Raw genomic sequence first — 23,268 nt, 5'->3', positions numbered from 1 at the left:
AGAAAATGCGCGGGCCGACGCCGTTATGACGCCGCCTTGAAGTTCCCGCACCACTCGCCGTGATGTCATAGATTTTGACGGCGACTACCAGTGCCTACGTAGTATTTAGTCGGTAAGTATAATTCACATTGTCCACTGAGGGTGCCTGAGACTTCGCATACCAAGTTTCAGAAAAGTTCGCTGAGCCAATGTGGCCGAAATACGAATAAAACATTTTGAAATCCGTCACGTCACGTGCGGCAATTTCGGCGCGAAGTTTAAAAATAAAACTCTGATCTTGAATTTCTCGTCTATTAATGAGCCTGTGATTTTGAAATTCACGACAATAGAGTAGTAAGAGTATAATTTATCAGTCTAAACTGATTAATTGTTTCACTTTAGCGTCCATTTAAGCATAAATATGTGTAAACACGAAATTCTTGTGAGGTGATGGCACTGATTGTCATCAACCTCCATGCTTTTGTCTGCAGAACACTTCGTTCAGCTCACAAATCCGGATTGAGTGGCTACGCTGCAGTGCGTTTTAAAATGGGTGTCACACGGTGCAGTTTCGATCACGATGGAGCCTGCTCGTGTGAATGATCAAAACTAGTAATGCTCCAAAAAGATGGATCCTGCGCGTTGCTTGTTTTATATAGAGTTTAAAATCTGGTCAAAATGTCAAACCCAATTCATAACACCTACATGACTAGGACAAACACGTACTCCGATTTATTTTATCTTCATTTACACTTCATTTACAAACGGACCTTTTCTTCGGGGCCGTCAGCGCCGATGATATTTCGTCATATGGCAATTTCCTAAAGTACTTTAGGATTTGGAAATTGTTCGGATGTGACTCTCAAACGGTGCGTGACCTTGAAGATAATTTGTGACTGAATTCAACAATCGTATTTACTCGCGTACTACCAGCACTGGCTAATGTTGGCTTAGTGAGGGCTTATGTTGCCAATCTGCTATTATAACAGCAACGTTTTTAGTAACAACAACACCGCCTTTCTGCAGACAATTTAATGATTGAATTGTGTATCAAATCATTTCCTCTTTCCTACCTTCGCTGCTACAAACGTAAGGTACCCAGTGACGTAGCCAGAATTTTTTTTTTTTTCGGGGGAGACACCGGGGGCGGGGGGGGGGGGGGTTCAAACATCCATTATCTATGTTCGTACGTGTGTTTCTATGTGTGCGTGTATATACACACGTGCAAAACTAAGAAAATTCGGGGAAATTGGAACCCCACCCCTATACTGGCGTAGACCCCATTACTACGACGCCATGTGCCTCATTGTTCATGTCACGTGACAAATGACGTCACGCATAAAGCAGCATTTCCTTTTTGTTTTCCCTTTCCTTGCCTTCTTCTTATAAAGTGTACTTCTTCTGCAGCCAAAAATATACATAACGCTTTCTGCAAGTATTTTAATGAATCAACACCCAGCCGCTGCAACGAGCAAGCCGACCGCAGTGGCTCCAAAACTGGCGTGCACGATTTTGTCGATATATATCTACATATGGCTTTGATGCGTGCGATATAAACGGTATACTACCTCTGATACTACAAACGCATTCGAACGACTTGTGAATATTCTTTAGCGATAAAGTGGACAAGTTTTTTTAGCTTAATTTCCAACGCACGTGGTTAAGACGAAGAGACTGAAGAGGTGTGCGCGCTATCTAGCACGACACGCGCATTTATTCCTTCTCCTCCTGATCAATCCGGGGACCGAGAGCACCATCGTCAGCACAGGCTTGCGCATCCCGTAAGCGGACGGTAAGCAACATCACCATTACGACGTTCACCGTCTCCCTCGCAGTTTCACGGCGCGCTGCCGACCGCCATCGCTGCAAACGGCACCGTCGCGTACTTCCGGTCTACTAGTCTCGCCAAATTTGTTCATGCCGCGAATTTTTAATCTTCTTTCGTCGTGCTACTGCGCCGTGAATAGGTTATCTTACACTTGACTTCAGATTAGACTGATCGATTTGTTTGATATATATATCGCCTGGTTTCGTTTCCTCACTTCGTCTGTGTCACATATTCGAGCTGTTCCAGACGAGCCCAGTCGTGACCTCTCAAGCGGAAATATCCATGTTCCTTTGGATCATGCGAGATTTTTCTTGTTTGGACAGTTGACAACGCCTATCGGTGCAGCTTTCCTTTGTTCTCAATTCGAGGAAGACAGGAGGACAGCGTTATACGCCGCTTTACTGTTACATAAAATACCATTCCAAGTCTAACGTGATAGACATGAACGTTTTGATCACAAAACACACGTTCTACATTCAAAATAATGAACAAGCGCGTCGCTCACACCCCTTCTAGCATTCAACACCTCAGAAAATGTCGAGTATTCGGGGAGTATTTCTGCCACACAACTATAACCTTCATCTGGCTTGCTCGCGTTTCCTTTCTTGAAAAACCGGCTCTCGCCACTTTCCTATCAAGAATGCTATGTCACGCTGATAACGCGCGCGCCGTTCGTGTCCGGGAAGTGCCGGAACCGCAGTGATAACCCAAGGAAAGTAGGCGAGGTAGATTGGAGGGTAGTTGTGTGACAGAAATACTCCCCAAATACTCGATTTTTTCTTACAGTGTACCGTGAAGAACGAATTGCGGAGTACGGACGAAGCCCTTTGTACTCTGAAAAGGGCATATTCGGGGCGTCTTTCGTTCTCACAACAATAACCGTCATATCTCTCTCTTATGCCTTGCGTCATTTGGGGGGGAGGGGGGGGAAGGGGACTAGCATATTGTGCGTGGAGGGTGGCACACAAATTAAATCCGTCGTTCTTATGATCAAAATTGGGAAGTTTACGTAAGCAAGGTTCATATTCCAAAAGTTTCCTATACTATTCCATATGGGCCGTATTCTAAGATGATCATTACCGGCGACAGTGTCTCCTTGCTTGACGTAAAATCTCCCGTGTCCAATGACAGAGGTACCTTCTTGCCCTCCTTGCCTCAAGCCAATGAGCGCGCACTGAAAGCGATATTATGACGCTATCAAAAGTGATCGTTCCAAATCACGGCCGACTGTAAGGCATACCAGATAACATCTGGCATACTTCTGCTCGTGTAGCTGAAACCCTTGGGGTGCTATTCTGGACGTTGTCGAAATGTAGTCAAATTCCGCCTTTGGTCAATTCTGATTGGCCCAGAGCGCTGCTACGGCCTCTCCGATTGGCTTAAATACCGCCATTACGAAATTCCACAATGTGGTGGATTTCGACAGTGTCCGCAATAGCACCCCTGTTTCTCTTCAGCGTCCCTCAAAGAAATTGTCAAACACGCAGATATGGAGGTACGACACCCGAGTCGCGACATGGCTTTCGCGTCTGGGGTCACCGGAGCTCCGACACCCTCGCCGCCCTCCGGTCACCCGCATCAGCCGACGCTGAGCGGTAGCCATCTTCCCACAGCCGCATGCTTCGACGGACGCAACGGCAGCACGGCTGCGACTAGGGCGGCAGCTGCTGGTGGCGATGGTGGCCTTGAACCACCACGTTGTCCGGATAAAGAGAAGCCAGAACGCGATCAGCAGCAGCATCACCACCACCTGTTGCCCGCACTATCAACGCATCAGTGCCCCGTCTGCTGTCGGCTGTTCCTCAACCAACTCGAAGCCGAGGAACACATGAAGGCGAGATAATATTTACATTACTACGTGTCCTCTCGGTGAGACCTCCTCTAGCACAACGATCGATGTCCATGAATTTTCATTGAAGCTGTAGGAAAAAAAAAAAAGAAAACGAAAGAAAAAAAGGGCGAATCTCGTGATAATAACATCCGCTGTAGTGGACGCGTTGGCAATATTCGTCGCCTCGACTTTTTTTTTCCCCCTGACCGAACCACGTACGCCCCTCCCCAACTCAACCGCACACATGCTCTATCCATTTTCACCTATTATAGTCACAGAAAGCGTCGGACCACGAATGCTCCAACAAGTGCCTTTCACTCTATCACTTAAAAAGAAAGAAGCAAAGAAAGAAAGAAAGAAAGAAAGAAAGAAGAAAGAAGAAAGAAAGAAAGAAAGAAAGAAAGAAAGAAAGAAAGAAAGAAAGAAAGAAAGCGCGCAAAAAGGATGTCTTTTTGTCGCACAACAATAATCGTCATGTATATCTTGCGTTCCCTTTCTAGTAAACTCGGGGCTCGCCATGTCCTGTCAAGGATGCCTAGTCACGTAAAGGGTGCAACTATTCACTCGTGCGGCATGTATGTTCTACGTACGGGTGTCCTGTAGAAACGTTCAGATCGGGCTAGTCGGTATACATTCATAAAAAGTCACAGTTTCGCCGCAACGGCGAAGCAATGAATGCGATAGCAACAAATTGGAATCTAACGCGAAGAACGGAAAGCAGCTCGAAATTGCCAGCGCGTCGCTCGAGCCCAAAGGACGCACGAAAAGAACGCACACAGGACGGGCGCGAACTATCATGCGTCACAGCTCGATACTTGAAGCGCACTGCTAAAACATAAAGCAGGACGCACGAAACGAACGAACACGTACACACATAATGATTTTAAGGCGCAAAGCAAGACAAACACAAGAGAGGACACGGGACGGAGCGCCACTAACAACTGAAGTTTATTCGCAGAAATTCACATATAAATATATGTCGTCCTCAGCGCGTGCGCAGAAAGTTGCATTGCCATCAATGGGGGCGGGATAAAGCATGTTCAATGAACTTTTTCTCTGATTTGTACAATACTATAGACGTGTCGCTGACGCACATGTCACCTTTTTTATCGATAAAAAATGCTTCCATTAATTCTCTGGCAGTTTGGTCTGAGCTTTTAGCGATAACCCGCACGTCAGTAAATCGCGGTCCACAAGAGCTTAACGGGCACTGCCTAATGTGCTTAGGTAAATTGGGGCCCTGTTTATTTTGCTCTACATTTCGTTCGTGCTCCCTGATTCGCTCATTTAGGCATCTGCCGGTTTGTCCAATATAGGAGCAGCCGCACGCAAGAGGAATCTCGTACACTACCCCTTCAGCACATTTCGTGTAGGATAGCCCATGTCGAGTTCCACAGCCTCTTACATTCTGAAGGTCTTTTTCTTTTTCTTTTCCTATTTGAGAGCAAAGCCCTCCGAGCTTCCTGGGCGCAGAAAAAACGAGCGGAACACCATATCTGCTCGCAACCTTTTTCAGGTTATGGGCCAACTTGTGCACATACGGCACGACCACCGGTCTGACCTCTTCACGAGGGACCTCAGCAGCGGCCCTAGGAGCCCTTTTCTTCAATTTTTGCAAGAGGCTTTCAGCGACTCCGGTGACTAGCGAACCAGGGAACCCAGCTGAAGCCAGCCTGACCAATTGGTTGTCGAAACTAGACTGCATCTTGTGAATACACGACTTTCTGACGGCGGATTCCAAACATAGCGATGCGATTCCCCGTTTAACTAACTTTGAATGACAGGAGTCATATGGCAGAAGCGCCTTCTTTGTACGAGGGGCATACCCCCAACAGACCTGATTGGCACAAAACACAATTTGCAGATCTAAGAACTGCAAGTGATTACCATTAGGCAGTTCACTCGTAAATTCCAAGCCTTTTCCATGTTGTCTGAATAGCGATAAAATCTGGTCCACAGCCTCATCGAAGTTAAAGCTTCCTTCCTTGGTTAAAATGATCAAAAAATCGTCCACGTACCTAAAAACTTTAAGAACAGTGTTAGAAGGTAAAAGCTGCTGCAAGACCCGGTCAATTTGTGAAAGGAAAATATTACATAAAACAGGCGCGACACAGATGCCTAAATGAGCGAATCAGGGAGCACGAACGAAATGTAGAGCAAAATAAACAGGGCCCCAATTTACCTAAGCACATTAGGCAGTGCCCGTTAAGCTCTTGTGGACCGCGATTTACTGACGTGCGGGTTATCGCTAAAAGCTCAGACCAAACTGCCAGAGAATTAATGGAAGCATTTTTTATCGATAAAAAAGGTGACATGTGCGTCAGCGACACGTCTATAGTATTGTACAAATCAGAGAAAAAGTTCATTGAACATGCTTTATCCCGCCCCCATTGATGGCAATGCAACTTTCTGCGCACGCGCTGAGGACGACATATATTTATATGTGAATTTCTGCGAATAAACTTCAGTTGTTAGTGGCGCTCCGTCCCGTGTCCTCTCTTGTGTTTGTCTTGCTTTGCGCCTTAAAATCATTATGAACGTTCACCAACTTGCCCAACAAAAAGTTCTCCTAAACGTACACACAGGACGAGCGCGAACTAAATGTCGCAGTTGTTACTTATTTCTGTTTGAACAGCGCGCTCCTTTCGCAAACGCGGCCGCATCTCGCTGGCAATGAAGAAACGCTTATAAGCGCCTGCCGTCTCTGAGTCCGGCCAGCGCTAAAGGGTCTGCATATAACGCTCGCCGTTAGCTCCCTAGAGGATCGGCGTTTCGTGGAGTATATAGCGCTGCGGAGCGAGAGGTCCCTGGTTCGATTCCGCGCTTCGGAAGAATTTTTCTAAATTGTTTTTCTTTGGGACTTTCATATATATATATATACATACTTATACATATACGGTGAATGACGGCGACTGGGACGGACAAAAATCAGCCGAGACTGTCCATATAATTGCTATCGCAATAATAAAAAAGCGCAAAAAAAAAACAGCGCAAAAACAGAGTGAGAGGAAAAGAAAACGACAGCACGAGCGCTGTCCTGATCAGCGCTCGTCCTTAATACTTTCGTGCTATCAACTTCCTATGGTGAAAATGATGTTTTGCACACGCCACTCAGGGCTAATCTGGTGAACAAGTACCCCAGAAAGTAGACCTGTATGAGAGGGTGGGCACCGCATGTATAACGCCCAGCACGCGTGTTATACATGCTAACCACAGAACACTGATAAATCCATGGAAGTAAGCAGCGCAAAAAGCAAGACGACGCACACAAGGAAGAATGACAAGATCAAGCGCTGACTTTCAACTTGTTCTTGTCATTCTTCCCCGTGTGCGTCGTCTTGGTTTTCGCGCTGCTTACTTCCATGGATCCATACCAACTGGCCCAGCTATCTACAGTGATAAACACTGGCTAATGATTATGAAAACTTTATTTATCGAACTTCTGAAGAACTCAGGGCGGGCCCTCTCCCAGTGACCGTTGAACTTCCCGAAGCTTTGATGGCCCTGTCCGCTAGCCATGGATACCTGACACTCAGGATCGGGGCTGAGCAGGGTGGCTTCACATTGCACTAAGTTTCTGTTCATGTCTGTGAGTCTCTAGTGCGCAGGGTTCTCCATTTGGGGGGGGGGGGGGTTTCACCCCACCCCCGTTAGTCGAGTCCAGCAGAAAACAAGCTCCGCCACGGGTGCAGAAATGAAAATGAAGTGATGCGGTGCTTCTCACAAGGGCTTGCCATTGGTCCCCGGCTTTGTTGGGATACAGGTTGGAAGTAAACAGTTCTTTGAATCCAACATGTCCTCGGTCGCCATTGTCGTCAAAAAGCATGCGCAGCCATAGCCCTGCACATTAAAAAATGGCGTGAATTAAAGGTCCGATTGAGTAAAGGCGTGGGGCAGCTGCCTTACCCCCCCCCCCCCCCCCCCCCTGTGCGCACGCCTATGGTACTGTCTGTGCAGAACCACATGGGGTATAGTAGGTCCTTGTGTTTACAGTGTGGGCAAATAAGGGTAGAATAGAGAACGTTCTAAAAATTTGTGCTGGAGAGACGTAACTATCAGCCGTTTTAAGCGCACCCTGCGCAGCGTGACGCCCTGGTTAAACTCTTTAAAACGATACATACTGTTTGGTTTGCGCGCCCAGATCCACGCTGCCGCGGTCAACGCCGCCGGTTTGCCGAACGGTCAACGGATGGTGCCACCGGCGGTTCCTGCGCACCCATTGCATCACCAGCGCGCAGCCGTCGTCGCCGCTTCTTCATCGACCGGGATGCACTACTGCTACTTCTGCTCCAAGTCCTTCGCCTCCGCCAGCAACCTGCGCACGCACATGCTTTTACACATGGGCAAGAAACCGCACATCTGCCAGGTGCTTCTTGCCTTTACCTCGCATATTATGCATATGATGTTAAACAGCGCAGATGACAAGGGACAGGTTTAAAACAAAACAGGACAGGCGCTGACTCGCAACTTTTAAGGCGAAAGCCTTAGATGTCTCATCAAACGCGAATATTGACCGGCGTCCTGATGCAAAAGATCATCATCACGTGATGACGTCACCACATGACGTCACAGATCGCCAAATTTTGTGACGTAATATCACATCACATCATCGCTTGATTAAAGCTGTGCCGATCCCGGAGGCGGTGCAAAACGAGGTGATGCGCAGAAAGCTTACAATGCCTCCGATCCTGGAGGCATTGCAAAACCACGTTAGTTGCAGGAATTTTTTTTTCTTTCAGGGGGCGCGGGAGGTTCAATACATTGACTTAGAATAAAAAGAAGGAGGCTTCCGCCTTCGAGCCGGCTGAGGCGGATGCGTAAGGGACCCTGTGAGTTTTCTTTTCAACCTCTGTCCCTTTCATTTGCGCTGTTCAAAATCACGAGTCCGTGTTACCTTGCCCAACTTTCCACTTCTGCGCATTTATACGTATATAGTCTGCCGCGGTATAGCAACAAGGTAAAAACAACTCAGCCCAAATATCGTCCCGCGCACACACTACAGAGGTGGCAAATTTAGCAGCTCTGGATAAACCTCGACGATGTGCCAACTTCTTGGACCCTCTGAGCATGTTCGTATCATCCCAAAATTGTATTATCCAAAATTAAGAACCGCAATCACAACATCGAAGTTAAAGTGGGACTTTTCGCTCGCATTTTGTTTTGTTTTTTTCTAACGTAAGAACATCGTCATCTGCTTAAGCGCTTGGTCTTGTAGGGAGGAGGGGGAGCTTCGCTCAATTAATACCCACCAATTATACTTGTATGCCTGTATGTGTGTGAGGGCGCTGTTTTTGCGCGTGTCAACAGGCCCATTGGGTGGTGGGAGGGATCTTGTCAGAGAAAATAGAATATACTATTCTTATTGCATAAAAAAAAAAAAACCACATTATCTGACTGGAGCGAGAACACATAGAGTAGAAACTATCAACTATTAAATTATTTTTCAGAAACAACAAAAAGAGAAGAAAAAAAAAGACGACAAGCTTGAGATATACGTAGCCAAATCGTATGCGCAAAGCAGCTTTCTCAACTCTTTCGGCACCAGTGCCTGTCTGTGACTGGTAATAAATATATTTCTTCTGAGAACTACAAAAGAAAGAAAGAAAGAAAGAAAGAAAGAAAGAAAGAAAGAAAGAAAGAAAGAAAGAAAGAAAGAAAGAAAGAAAGAAAGAAAGAAAGAAAGAAAGACGGTGCAATGATCGAATGATCGCACACGTGTCGAGGGGTTTTCTTTTTGGCTGCTGGACTCACGCAGTACCGCCGTAGATTGGTTTACACTTGCATCTGTAGCGCAGTGCGTGGCAAGATGTCCCTGCGCTTGCATCAGACAAAATGATACTTGCGAGCCACTCGAAGAACGAGACGGACGCAAGCGCGAACTTCGCGGCAGTCATCGATGAGACGACAATAGCATCTTAAATTTGACACCGTATGCTATGCACGCACTGCGTAACATCGTTAAATTCAGCTTTTCTCCTCGTTTCATGAACGACTGAAATTATTTACCTGTTTCTATACGCTCGTGGTGCCCCCTGCTGAAGTTTTGTATCCGCCATACAAAAAGACGTATGGTCATACACACCTTCTTCCGGCGGTCAATTGTATTTGCTTATTTATTTCTCTTTATCGCGATATATATTTTGCTGTGTATATTTACTTCTGTTAAGCCACTCGGTCCTGCTAAAGCACTGATAGCATCGCGGTATGTAGAAACAAATAAATGAATAAACAACAACGAAAAAAAAAAAAACTCACCAGGTCTCTTTATCTATCGGCAATACGACGACGTAAAGGCGAAAGCCATCTTCTTCTTCTTTTGCTTCTCTTTCGTCTTCACAGTCGATCGTATTGATCGTCCCTCCCCCCACGAAGCTTTCTGCACTTATAACGTGGCTTTGCAGTGCCTCCAGCATCGCAGCTTTCTGCACCTCATGTAGTTTTGAAGAACTGCCTCCGAGATCGGCCCACGTTTGACCAAGCGATAATGTAGTGCGATGACGTCATTGTGTGACGTCACGAATTTTGACATTCTGTGACGTCATCTGACGCATGGTGATGACGCCACGTGATGACGTCACCTGATCAGATGAGTTAATCGTCCGTGTTGACGGCGACGGTCACTTTTCGCGTTTCGTGGTAACTCACGTTAGCCAAGCATTATCCCCGAGTCAGTAAGTGCTGGTTAGCAATACGCGAGTAGACACGGTAGTCAAATTAGGCCAGAAATATTAATTATATACCGCGTTACAGAAAGCGGGTGCCAAGAAGCGCTGAAAGACATTCTATTCACAAATGCGTTGAGTGATTGTGAATGAGTATTCACTCATCTCAGTGACATGTCAGATATGTACCCCACCCCAGGAGAGCTCTCTGCGGTCGCATAAAAAAAAAAGGCGATACGACACCCTATGCGCTTCGATGCCCTGCGCAGCATCCTGATAATCTCAGCGCAGCGCGTGCGCCAGCTTATATGCACTATACACTCGTGGAGAGTGCGCGAATACTGCGCAAGCGAGATGGCCGTCCTTCACGCATGCTTAGACTCGATTATATGTACCGTGGTATACTGGGTGCTGCAGTTCATTAGAATAGCACTGGCAAGAACAAACAAACTTAAACATGCTTTTTGGAAAAATTTGTATGCTTTTTAGTAGGCTACATGTCATCGGTGATTTTATAGTAAGGGGAAAACATACGAACGAAAACTCGCCCTAAAAATGATTTCTTTTTTTTTTAAGTGGGCTGTAGTTTTTAATTGCCTATCATCGATGATTATGCAGTACGGCCAATCTCGAGATGTGTGCGAGAGAGAGAGAAATGATAGGGGTCTATCTGAAATTTAGACATATTATATTTATGCCGCGTTCCTGCAGTGACACGGACTCAGAAAGAGAAAGCAACATAAAGAAACAATAAGAAAGTGTTATTGGTGGAGGGGGAGGGGGAGTTGAAAGTTTCGTTCGCATCCGTGTAGAATTGCAAAAAAGAATACACTGGCGATGTATGCGACCTTTTTTGAGACGTGTCACGCTACAGGATTGTGTAACTACGGCGTCACGTCGCTTCTGGCGTTTGGTTTAATGTTATCCCGCTCCCTATAACGCGTATGGCTCACGAAACCTGCGAAGTTAAAAAAAAAGAAGAACAAGCCGTAAGAAAAATAAAAATAAAAGAAAGAGAGAAAGTCTTCATATGGTCATGCATTAGCGCAAAATGATATAAAGGTAAACATCTTTGACAGATCCCCTGTCTGGCTGAGTAAAATCACAAGAAGAATTCTCCAGCCAAGTTTTTTTTAAAATAAAAGCTAAGAACTATATACACTCGGCTCAAGGATGTTTCTTCTTCTTGTAAAATGGTATCAATACTACATAAACGCAATACTAACTTCCCGTCCCTCTTTATGCTATTTATTAGTCCACCGCGCGATTCTATGATATACGTACCACACAATAAACTGCCAAACTTGCAGCGTTTGTAACGCGTTAGTTGCTACCGGTGTACCCTTGCCTTATGCCGTTGCGTCTCGCCCACCTGACATCTGTTAATAAAAAAGTTAGAAAAAACAATGCCGCGGAATTTCCCGAGGGGTACTATGACTACTGTCGCAGTGCGCGAAGCAATTATTGGACAGAGATATGCATCATTGGTTACCTGGAAACTGACGATCCATCCAGGTATGGAAAACACCAAGCCAGGCGATATTGCCAGGGACGCCTAATCTCTGTAATACACCACGCAGACCCAGTTTTCATTCAGGATATAAAAGCACAGATTAGGTTAGGTTGCATACTTATTACAAACTTACAAGAGCGAATTACCAGCATCAGTGCTGGAATTATTCGAGTATAGTACACTATACTTAACGCAAACCGTGCTTTCTTTTTCTTTTTCTTTTTGTTTTTTTTTTAATTAGACCATGTCGTAATTATATTTCGTGTTAATCATAGTTTAATGTGGTAGTCTGCATGTCCCCCTTTGCATGACTGTACGTAGATATTTTATGCCCAATTTTAGCTCGGAAAATGGTTGCTTTCGGTGCTGACTTATAAAGCTGCTTCTGGAACAGCAACTTGCGTCTGGGAGAATGCTTCCGATTTAATACGCCCATACCAGTATTGGAAAACCTTACGTGCGACAGTCGTGCCGAATACGCAGTCAGTGACTCACATTATGCGCTGCGCTTTAGCAGGCATCGCGCTCATTTTCTGGGGGGCTTCGCCGAGCACAGCGAAAACTGTCCTCTGCGAAGTGTAGAGGAGGAAGGAAAGGAGCAGGAGGGAAGATGAGAAGCGGACAGGAGGAGAATAACGAACAAATAAAATGATATAAATTTCTTAGCGAGGCGGGATTCGAACCCCGGGTACCTATCGTACGAAGGCGAGCGTCGTAACCATTCGGCTATCCAGGCACGGTGGCAGAACAGGCATATGAGAACCGTATATGATTACTTGGAAATGGGCGAGAGAACTAGGAAAACATAGAGAAAAAGAGAGTTAGAAAGAATGAACGACAGAAAAAAAGGGAAACAGAGAGAGGGGAAGAAAGAGAGAGAGAAAGAAATAGAGATAGAAAGAAAAGGAGAGAAAGCGTACCGTAGGGTGTAGTATAACAAGGGTTTGCGAAAGGGAAGTGAGGGCGATGAGAAGGGAAAGGAGGAGGGTAGAGGGTAAAGCATAGCATAGCCATGCTACAGTATAACAAGGGGGTGGGAAAGGGAGATGAGGGTGAGGAGGAGGGGAAGGCCACCAGCTCCGCTGTTTCCACACTCCGCACCACTAGTGCGTATATAGTTGCCATAATTTCTTTTATTATTATTATTATTTCCGATTAAAGATCAAACCAAGAGGCCTAGTAGAGCATTCAACTACCTCCCCCCCGCCTTTTTTTTTTTTTCTTGTTAAGCTGCTCATGGTAGCAGCTATCCTTTCGTGCATGCTCGCTTTATTTGAACGAAATAGAGATTATGCCACTATTATTCTTACGAATTATCGTTTCGACCTCTCATGAGATCAGTGTCAACCTTTTCAAGTGCATATGATGCGCCCGGGAACCGATGTATATCTGCCACGGACACAGGCAGGCGACTGTTTATAGAGAGATTCGATTAGGACTAACGCACGCACACACACGCTGCTAGCGTACTATCTGGTACACACACACACACACACACACACACACACACACACACACACACACACACACACACACACACACACACACACACACACACACACACAAAAAAAAAAAAAAAAAAAAAAACGCGCGCGCGATAAAGAGCTATCAAACGCACAAACACGCAGAAAACAGCGGCATATATATACAAATGCACAGGCTAGAGGAGGTGGTATTGAGGAAGGGAGAGAGAGAGAGAGAGAGAGAGGAGGGGGAGTTGATGACGAGGTCACGTGCTCCCGGGGGAGCGCGGGCGGGCTCCACGTTAGAAACGCTAATGGAAGCTGCCGATAATCTGCAGCCGCGCGGAAAACCGGCTTTGACCGGCGAAACGTGGCTTAACGGCGCGTGGTGCAGCGACGTGTATACTGCAGTTTGGGGGCCGAAGTGGGTCGAAGGCGCACACGACGACGTATAGCTCATATATACACCGTGGTTGTAGGAGATGAAAAAGTAATAAAGAACAAGAAAACAAGACAAGACGAAAGGAACACGTCCTGTGCTACGGGTTAAGAAAAAGGAGAAAAAGTAGAAGCCGTCTTTAGAGGGACTACACGGGTGAAGGGCGCGAACAGAAGCCTTCCTGCACGGCTATGAGCCATGATTTCCGTATTGCACGTGCTTATGAGTGATATACGATTGTGCATCGCCTTGCGTGTTGTTTACTCCCTCTGCTTCATCATTACACTTCATGATTGGCTGAATGAGTGACTGCTTAGCTGACAAACGAACGATCAATCTAGCTGGCTTATTGTCTCATTAATTTACTATATATATGTGAATGTTTGACAAACTGCATAGTTGACGAACGACCGAAGATATTAGCTCGCTGACCGGTTTGTGAATTGACTACCTCAAGTCATTAACTACAGTCAGGCACGTAGGCAAGGGGAGGGGGGGGGCGAAATTCGTCCAGCCTTTTATATTCCCGGGCAACTTTTTTTTTCTTTTTGCCATGAAAATACTTTCTTTCGAACAAATAGGCCTCCCCCCCCCCCCCCCCCCCCCGAAAAAAATCCTGGCTACGTGCCTGACTACGGTCAACAAACTAATGGACATTGCTAGCTGAATGACCGCCTCAGGAAGCGATTACAGCTCAATAATGCATTGGCTATATGCAGTTAACAAGCTAGCGAAAGTGAGCTGACTGACCAGTTCGTTAAGCGACTGCCTCACTATCTGACTATAAGAAACAAATTAAGCACAAACTGATCGACTAGCTAACTATAGCTAAGAGCGCGGTGAAAGATATACCTTCCACCGTGGCTAAGAGCTAAGTGCCATAAAATCCCGAGGGATGCCCCCCCCCCCCCCCCCCCCAAAGATAACCCACCCATGTTTTTGGCTTTTTCAATAACACCGATATATAACCACCCCTGACAACAGCATCGCATCGTCCCTCTCGGTGATAACCTCTTTCAAGCGGCGCGATATATCAACCGCCATATAGGCGTGCGCAGGGTGGGGGTGTTGGGGTAGGGGCAAGTTTTAACCCCTCCACCCCTGGTCGAGTCGCAATGGATGCCAAAATGAAAATGAAGCGATGAAGTGCTTCTCACGAAGGCCGGCCATTGTTCTCCGCCTCTTCGAGGTAAACGTGGGAAATAAACAGTTGTTTGAATGCAACATCAGGGGTCCTTGGTCGCAATTATAGTAAAAAATGTGCGTAGCCATAAGCCCGCGCATTAAAAATGACGTGTAAGGTCCGACTGTGTAAAGGTATGGGAGCAGATTGGCGCCCCCCTTTAGACGATTAGGCGGGGGGGGGGGGGAGGGGTCGTCCGCTCCCCCGGCCCCCCTCCCGTGCGCACGCTTATGTCAACCACCCTCGGTGGATCAGAACACGGAGCTTTACGAGCGGCTTGCCTCGGCCGTTCCATCTGCCCCTCACACAGCCGTACCAACCACGTCGAATACCGTGCGTGGGCAGGTTGTCGACCTTTTTTTTGACAGTGAGAGCGATTGTTCATTCGACACATTTAACGACGAATTGCTGCTATACATTTTTCAGCTTTTCTCAACTATAAAGAAAAAGAAGAAAGACCTCACGCAGGGTCCCTATGCATCCGCCTAAGACGACTCGAAGGCGAAAGCCACGTTTTTCGTCTTTTCAGTCGAATGATCCTCCCCCCCCCCCCCCCCCCACCCCGAAAGCTTTCTGCTCCTAACGTGGTTTTGAAGTGCCTCTAGGATCAGAGCCGTTGGACGTTTTCTGCACCTCACCTGGTTTTGAACTGCCTCCGTGATCGGCCCACCTTTGACCTAACGACGATATCGCGCGATGACGTAATCATATGTGACGTCATAAATTTGGTGACATGTGACGTCATGATGACGTCATCACGTGATGATTTTTTTATCACCAGTGTTGACGACGTCGACGGTATATTTTCTCGCTTTATGAGGCATCTAAGGTTTTCGCCTTAATAAATAAAGGTCTCGTGGCTTGTCTGCACTTTCCGCCAACCCGGGCACTCTTTATTGATCCCTCCCGACAGCGTAGTAAACAGCTACGGCTCCTGCTGCAGGTGTGCGGCAAGCAGTTCAGCGCCTCTTCGAACCTGAAGGCGCACGCGGTGGTGCACACGGGCGAGCGGCGTTTCCGGTGCGCCGAGTGCGGCAAGGCGTTCGCCACCTCGAGCCACCTGAAGACGCACACCATCGTGCACAGCGGCCGGCGGCCCTACCAGTGCGAGATCTGCCTGCGCGAGTTCTCCGTCTCGTCGAACCTGCGATCGCACATGTTCGTCCACACCGGCGAGAGACGACACGAGTGCCAGGTATTAACTTCATTCTCTGTTGGTTTTATTAGGTTGTATATACACTCGGTTACAACCTAAGAAAAAATGTCGGCTCCACCCACAGAAGCACAGCGCGCCTGTCATTCACATGTGAAAGACAGTCGTGCTAGCTGGTTTCCGCTAAACCGTAGGTGCTTTTTCTAAGCTAATGTAAATACTAAGCATATTAGAGGTTAAAAATTCGTCATTACTACCTAAAACATTGTTTGACTGAGCAGCGATGTCGAATGCCTGACAAAATTTACTGTGTCTGTATAGGAAAGCCAACGATCTGAAGCAACTCGAGAAGTGCTTGACGACGTCACGAAAATGAGCAAGCGCTATTGGATGGAGCTTTTATGCAAATTTTTTGTGGGAGGTACAGCGGTGGCTGCGGGCGCAGCTGACATGCTTTCTTAGGTTGTAACCGATTATAACAAAAGAGACGCTCATTCATAGCGAGGGTCTCGTTCCGGCAGACTTGATGCCTTAGGTTGTATATACGAGGGTTTATTGTTCAGCTTCCAACTCGTAATAATGATCACATGCCATAGCCGTGACGCCAACTGGCAACAAAAGAGTGTTCCGCACTCTACCACACTCGCCGTCATGGCTGCGAGAGGCGTTGGCTAACACTCCCAGGGTTACACAAACATAAATACGCAATAGAGAGGATGGGAAAGCGACCGCCGCTGTAGCTCAAGTGGTAGAGCATCGGACGCGTTATCCGAAGGTTGTAGGTTCGGTCCCTGCCTGCGGCAAGTTGATTTTTCATCCACTCCAATTCCTTTCCATTTATGGCATAATTAGTATACCTTACAGTTAAAGGTTACGAATAATTTGCCCTATATTTTCCTGGGCTTCGTAGTCTGTTTGTTTCGTTAGGATGCGTCTAACAAAAGAAACGATCCCTCGATCAATCCCCCCTCTCTCGCGTGACGCACAGTTGTTTCGCGACGCGCCAAGAACGCGTCAGTCGCAGGGCGGAGCTATCGCATATGCGTATAGTACTATACACACGCTTTTGCGCGCCACATGTGCGAGTGTGTCAGTCCACCGCGTACGTAGGAGCGAAGCGTGACATCACGAAGGTGCGGCGCTGCTGCCGCTACGCCCGAATTTCCATTTCAAAGAGAACGACGTTTTGACAGGCTCTGTCTGTACATTTATAATATGGCACGAATTTCTTTTGAAGCATACGCAGTCGGCCGTGTTGTGCGGATCAAGGGGAGATGCCCGAACGTACTGACTCCCATTTTGAAGTTTGTGTGACGCAGACAGGGGCATAGCCAGAATTGTTTTTTTTTTTTTGGGGGGGGGGTCATAGAGTGTATATTCGTGCGTGTGTTTGGACGTGTGCGCGCATATGTGTACACATACACATACAAAATGTTCAATTACCAGAGGGTTGGGGAGGTGGGGGTTGCACTCTCCAAACAACCACCCTGGCTACGCCACTGAACACCGGCCCTTCAGCCAGTTTATTGTTCACAAGAACTGACTGTACGTATCATAAAACATGCGTAGTCTTTTGCTGTAACAGCTTATGAAAAGGTTGGCATTCTAAAATGCATTCTTTTGAGAATCATCTGCCGTCAATATATAAGGGCTGCCTCGACTGGTCGCGAACATTTTACGACAAGCAGGGCTTAAAGTCTCCCTTCATTGGAGGGGGGGCCGGGCCCCCCTCGAGCCCCCCCCCCCCCCCCCCCCCCCTGACTTTAAAGGCCAACTCCGGCGATCTTTTGGCCATGTCAAAGTAATGGTGCTTTTATGTTCCTGAGACGCTCCTGTTACGGGCCCGATAGCAGAAATACTCGGCAAATTGGAGAATAATTTTAAATAAGCAAAAAAGCGCAATACCGAAACCGAAACCCAACCGAGTGTACTGTCTACGTAGACGTAGACGTTGTTACGAACGAACCGGAAGTCGTGCAAGGCATGCCGGTCACGCCGGCGCTGAGTATGAAAACTGTGACAACCGGGACGAGCAGGCGCACAGTGGAGAGGTGAGCACGCCGCGCCAGCACAGCAGACGCTCGCTGTAGCGGCCGAAGTTAGCGGTGCCCTCGGCTGCGTCACCTCCGTCGCCTTCCCAGTACTGACGTCACAGACGCAATGTTGCCAATAATTGTGGGAAGCCAGGAGGGCGTTTGCAGACAATCTTTAAAATTCATTTGCAAACAATCTGCGCATGTCTCAAGCCTGTAATGTGGCATATATGACGGAAACGTGCAAAGGAACGTACCCAGCGAATGTATACGTTATATTAAGGTCCGCGCACCCACAAAACTGCGGTTCGCCTGTCTTTTGAAGTAGTACCAGCTGGTTTTCACTCAAAACACAAGTACTTTCTCTCTGCTAATGTAAATACTAGGCACATCGGAAAATAAACGTTCGTCGTTTCTGATTAAATTATTTTCTTTCGCTGAGTGCTAATATTATTGTTTAGTCAAAATGGGTAGGGACGCTCATGTTTTTTGTGTAAAACCAGAGATAAAGACTTGTACCTGTATGGAAAAATTGAAGTATCTTAGATCTGCTTTACGTGTGTAACAATGACGCAGTTTTAGTCCAGGGTTGGGTCGCATATTGCACTCATCTTGTAGAGTATAATCGGTGCTTTAATGCTTGAAATCGTTCACCTGTTGTTCTAAACACAGCTAGTTTAGTAGAGCCGCGGCCGCTACATAAGAAAAGAAAACCATTTTTTTACGTATCGGCCGTGGTAGGGCAAATGGTGCTCTAAATGGTCTTCATCTTTTCGAAACACACGACGTCCTGAAGTCTGTTTTGTGATTCTCGTAAACGCAAGTCCAGCAAGAAAATGTTGTGTTCAATTGTGATCGATGTTAATCGTCTATGGGTCATTCCACGCCAACTGTCCCAGCCTTGGCGCTCGACCATCTGCGATTTGAATGAAAAAAATCGAGGACTATCTATCCAAAGCCAGAAGATTTCCGCCGAAATATTCTTGGCCCCGTTGCCCCGCACAGATATAACGTGGGAAGAACACAGATATAACGTGGGAAGAAACGCCCCGTTGCCTGCGCACAGATATAAAAGTGGGAAGAACACTACCATCAGGGAAAAATTTTGTTGCTGTAATATGAAACGCATGTTGTACTTTTGCACCAATTCACGGTCACTGGTCAAACATCATCACTTACATATACGATTCATTTTATAAATATACTCATCACTTATATACGATTGTGTTCGTTCACAAGTGCAACTGATCTGCTTTGTTAAAGCAACCAGTCTGTTCCTTTTGCCACTTTTAAACATTTACGCAGGCAACAGGTTGTTACACGCATCGGTGTCACTTCCCGCTGTTGCGTAAGCACACTATGCCGGCCTTCAATGGACAAGTGCATGTGGTTAAATTCACTCTAGCGGAGTTCGTATTTCTCGTTGACTCAGGCCAATACTCGCTAGTAAAACATTCAAATAAGCACGAGCAAAGATCATTATGTTGTCTAGCTCTTCCGTGGCGAACCTCGCGGCCATGTAGGTTGTACTAACCACTGGATGCGTTTCGGCGAAGAGAAAATACGAGAAAGAAAAAAGACATCGGCAGAACACAACTTCAAAAATTTTTTTCTTCCTTAAAACAAAATGTAATTTGATAAAACTTTCTCAGTCAGTAGACAACTAACGTTGCTAGTAAATGCGCTATTTAGCATAATTTTACTAGGACCACCTCAATGTTAAATTTACGACTAAACATGTGCAAAAATGAACTTTCTTGCAACTTTGTCGCCAGCTCTGCACACCATTTCACGCCATATACGTCTCAAACTATTTTTGGGCTACAGTAAAACTTCCTGTCAATCAGTTCAAATAAAATATTACATTTCACTGAATGTCGCCTTTCTATGAAAAAATCCCCAATATAGGTCATATTGTCAATATTTAAGGCCGCATGAAAAACCTAAGAAAGCGTAAACGTTCGTGAAACTTATTTTAAGTGAGAAGCCTACGATCGCTATGTAGGGAAAAATTTGTCCTAGCCTAATATATGAAGAAGAGATTTTTTGAAAACGCATTTTCCGAGCCATAGTTTCGAGCTTTCCGAAAAACTTCACATAGGGTTCGCGGCCCTGAAAAATTTTTTTCGCCAAGAATATTTTGGCGGAAATCTTCTGGCTTTGGACAGATAGCCCTCGATTTTTTTCATTCAAATCGCAGATGGTCGAGCGCCAAGGCTGGGACAGTTGGCGTGGAATGACCCCTATTATATAACAAAAATTTTCTAAACACACAAAGTCCTTGTGCTTCTGGCACAGAATAAGTAAGCGCAGCAAGAAGTCGGGGTGGCTAATTGATCTCTCATAACCGAGTACATATTATACTAAATATCATCGGTTGTCCGCCTCGGTGGTGCAGCGATTACGGTGCTCGGCTGCTGATCCGATGGTCGCAGGTTCAATCCCGGCCGCGGCGGTCGCATTTCGATGGAGGCGAAATGCTGGAGTATGCAATGTTGAGCTGGTGCTGGTCGTTTGGGCATTTTAAAGCGCTTTGGAATAACGCGGACTTTGGGGAACAAAGGGGAAATCGACAATCGGGGCGTGTTATAATTACCCGTCCGCGATCAAATTCACTAAATGCGCGGCGCGCGCCTCTGCTGCGCCGATGACCCGCGCAGGTGTGCGGCAAGCAGTTCTCCTCGTCAAGCCACGTCAAGACGCACATGCTCACGCACTCCGGCGAGCGTCCGCACAAGTGCGACATGTGCCCAAAGTCCTTCGCCGTCGTCAGCAACCTGAAGGCGCACCGCAAGATCCACCTGGGACAGAAGGACCACGCCTGCGACGTGTGCGGCAAGCTCTTCTACACGTCGAGCGACATGAAGTCGCACCGCACGATGCACACGGGCGAGCGGCCGCACCAGTGCGACGTGTGCCACGAGAGGTTCGGCAAGCGCTCCAACATGAAGGCGCACATGCTCACTCACACAGGAGAGCGACCCTTCCAGTGCGAGCGATGCCCCAAGCGTTTCGCCAAGGCCTCCACTCTGCGGGCGCACGCCGCCAAGTGGCATCCGCAGCCGGAGTCGGCCGAAGCCCTAGCGGCGACGCCGTCCGCTTCGACGTCGCAGGCAGAGACGTCGTCGAAAGATGAAGTCAGCGCTGAACAGACGTCGTCATCTTGCAGCGAACCGCCGCCGTCAACCGTTAAAAGCTTCCATCACTACACTACGACCACGACCAAATCTTCCGGTACCGGAGGCTCAACATTCTAATCTATCTTTACATTGTCGAGAGTGTAAAATGCACGCCAAAATTCGATGAGTGCGCAGTTTTATACAGGCACAGGAACGAGTGGTATTAGCGCATGCGTGAGCCAGCCGTCGGTTAACTTGCGTAAAGAACAAAATGAAATGCCTGAACAGTTATCTCTCACGTAGACCCCCACGGATGCCGGATTGATAGCTGTCGCCTCTTGCCTGTGCATGTGCAGATAAGTGTTTGTGCCTCTTCTCCGCCGCCGTGCGCCTTTTGAGTTGTTAGTGGGCTTTTGAGTTGTTTGTGTTGACCCGACTTCTCTCTTGCGTCCTTGTTTGCGCGCCTTCCGTCTTTTATCATCATTTTTCAGTTACAGTTCTTGCTCCTGCGCGCGTTGCAGGTGCTACCAAATCTCCACCGTGCATAACTTCAGCCATTGCTGCTACTGCTGATGCTAGCCATGATGACGATGCTGGTGACGGTGACGCACCTTCGACCGAGGAAGCAGGCACCCGTTCTGAGAACACGGCCCCAGAACCATCACATCCGAAAGCAAATGGTTCCAGCGCTGACACCAAGGACTTGGCCGGTAATCATCGAAAAGGACTGCGCGGCCCGCAGGTCTGCGATGCTGAGTCTGCGAACCGCCGTCATACGGACACTGAGACCCCCGTTGCGGCCAACGGCTGCCGTACCACTGGCAGGAGTGGAAGTGCGGCGGTCGCTTCTTCGAATCAGCATCAATCTTCGCCGCGGGCAGCCGGTCGGTTCATCCTAGCCTCAGCGGGAAGCAACAGCGTCCGTACAAAGGAAGACGACGACGTGTCGTCGACAAAGGTTGCTGCAGTAAAGAAAGGCCAAGCTTTCGGGGCCGCAGCTCCGCTGTCCGTGCAGGCAGGTGCGAGCCCGGACGGACTCACGCTCGAAAGAGAGTCTCGCGGGGGTCTGAAGGCTTTTATCGTCAAGATCGAAAGCGCCGATGCGGAGACTGTTCGCACGACCAGATAAAATAGACGACCGCGCGTTTTTGGCGGAGTCGAAAGCTCGTGCAAACTTCCATTCTCGTTGCTTCAAAACTTCACCCCGCGTATACATTCTAAGAAAAAAATCGAGTATTTGGAGAGTATTTCTGCCACACAAATATAACCGTCATCCGCCTCGCGTACTTTCCTTGCGTTATCAGCGCGGTCCCGGCACTTCCCGGTCACGAACGGCGCGAGCGTTATCAGCGTGACATAGCATTCTTGATAGGAAAGTGACGAGAGCCGGGTTTTCGAGAAAGGAAACGCGATCAAGCTGACGATTATTGTTGTGTAGTAAAAATACTCCCCAAATACTCGCTTTTTTCTTAGATTGTAGAGTGTAGCAGGCCCGTATAGCCAGGAATTCTTTCGGGGGTGGGGGGGGGGCACTTGCTGAAAACCTTCACTTTTTGAGAAAAACACCTATTTTTATTATTTATTTTGCTAAAAACACATACCTCACATATTTCACCCTCCCCCCCCCCCCCCCCCCCCGGCTACGGGCCTGGAGTGCAGGACAGCAGGATGCACATTTAGGCGATTTGGGTGTTTAATCATGTTGCCAAGAACAGCGTGGAATTTTAAACGTGGACACAACTTGTAGGCGCTCTTGTGTTTTTCCGCTTTGTTTTGTCCACTTTTAAAGTTCTGCACGATTCGTGACAACATAGCGGAGGAGAGGTTGACAGGCCACCACTGGGGGTCAAGCTGAAGCCACGTCCACCTCTTCCATTCCTGCTCACCTGCCCTCATTTTTTTTCCTTTTTTTCTTGGCTTTGTTCTATATTCGCAAACTTTGATGAAGAATGCTCATTGTTGGCCGTGGGAAACTTTATTGTGTACTGTGTCAGACGCTGTTTATTTTCATGTCTACTTTTCTCTAATTTGTACGAACGGTTTGGTGCGAGAGACCACGAGGCTT

General features: G+C 47.3%; 1 protein-coding gene across 1 annotated transcript; it reads left to right on the top strand.

Moving 5' to 3' along the window:
* Window positions 1-7,763: 7,763 nt before the first annotated feature.
* LOC119389599 (zinc finger protein 708) lies at window positions 7,764-22,376 on the top strand. The gene is made up of 4 exons (XM_037656944.2): window positions 7,764-8,004; window positions 15,842-16,093; window positions 20,745-21,318; window positions 21,725-22,376. The coding sequence occupies exons 1-4, from the start codon at window positions 7,828-7,830 to the stop codon at window positions 22,330-22,332; spliced, it is 1,611 nt and encodes a 536-aa protein (XP_037512872.1). The 5' UTR covers window positions 7,764-7,827; the 3' UTR covers window positions 22,333-22,376.
* The last annotated feature ends 892 nt before the right edge of the window (window positions 22,377-23,268 follow it).

Source organism: Rhipicephalus sanguineus, chromosome 4, assembly GCF_013339695.2.
Source record: "Rhipicephalus sanguineus isolate Rsan-2018 chromosome 4, BIME_Rsan_1.4, whole genome shotgun sequence".
Classification (NCBI taxonomy): domain Eukaryota; kingdom Metazoa; phylum Arthropoda; class Arachnida; order Ixodida; family Ixodidae; genus Rhipicephalus; species Rhipicephalus sanguineus.
Note: the sequence above shows the minus strand (reverse complement) of the source record. Positions and strands in the feature narration are given on the sequence as shown.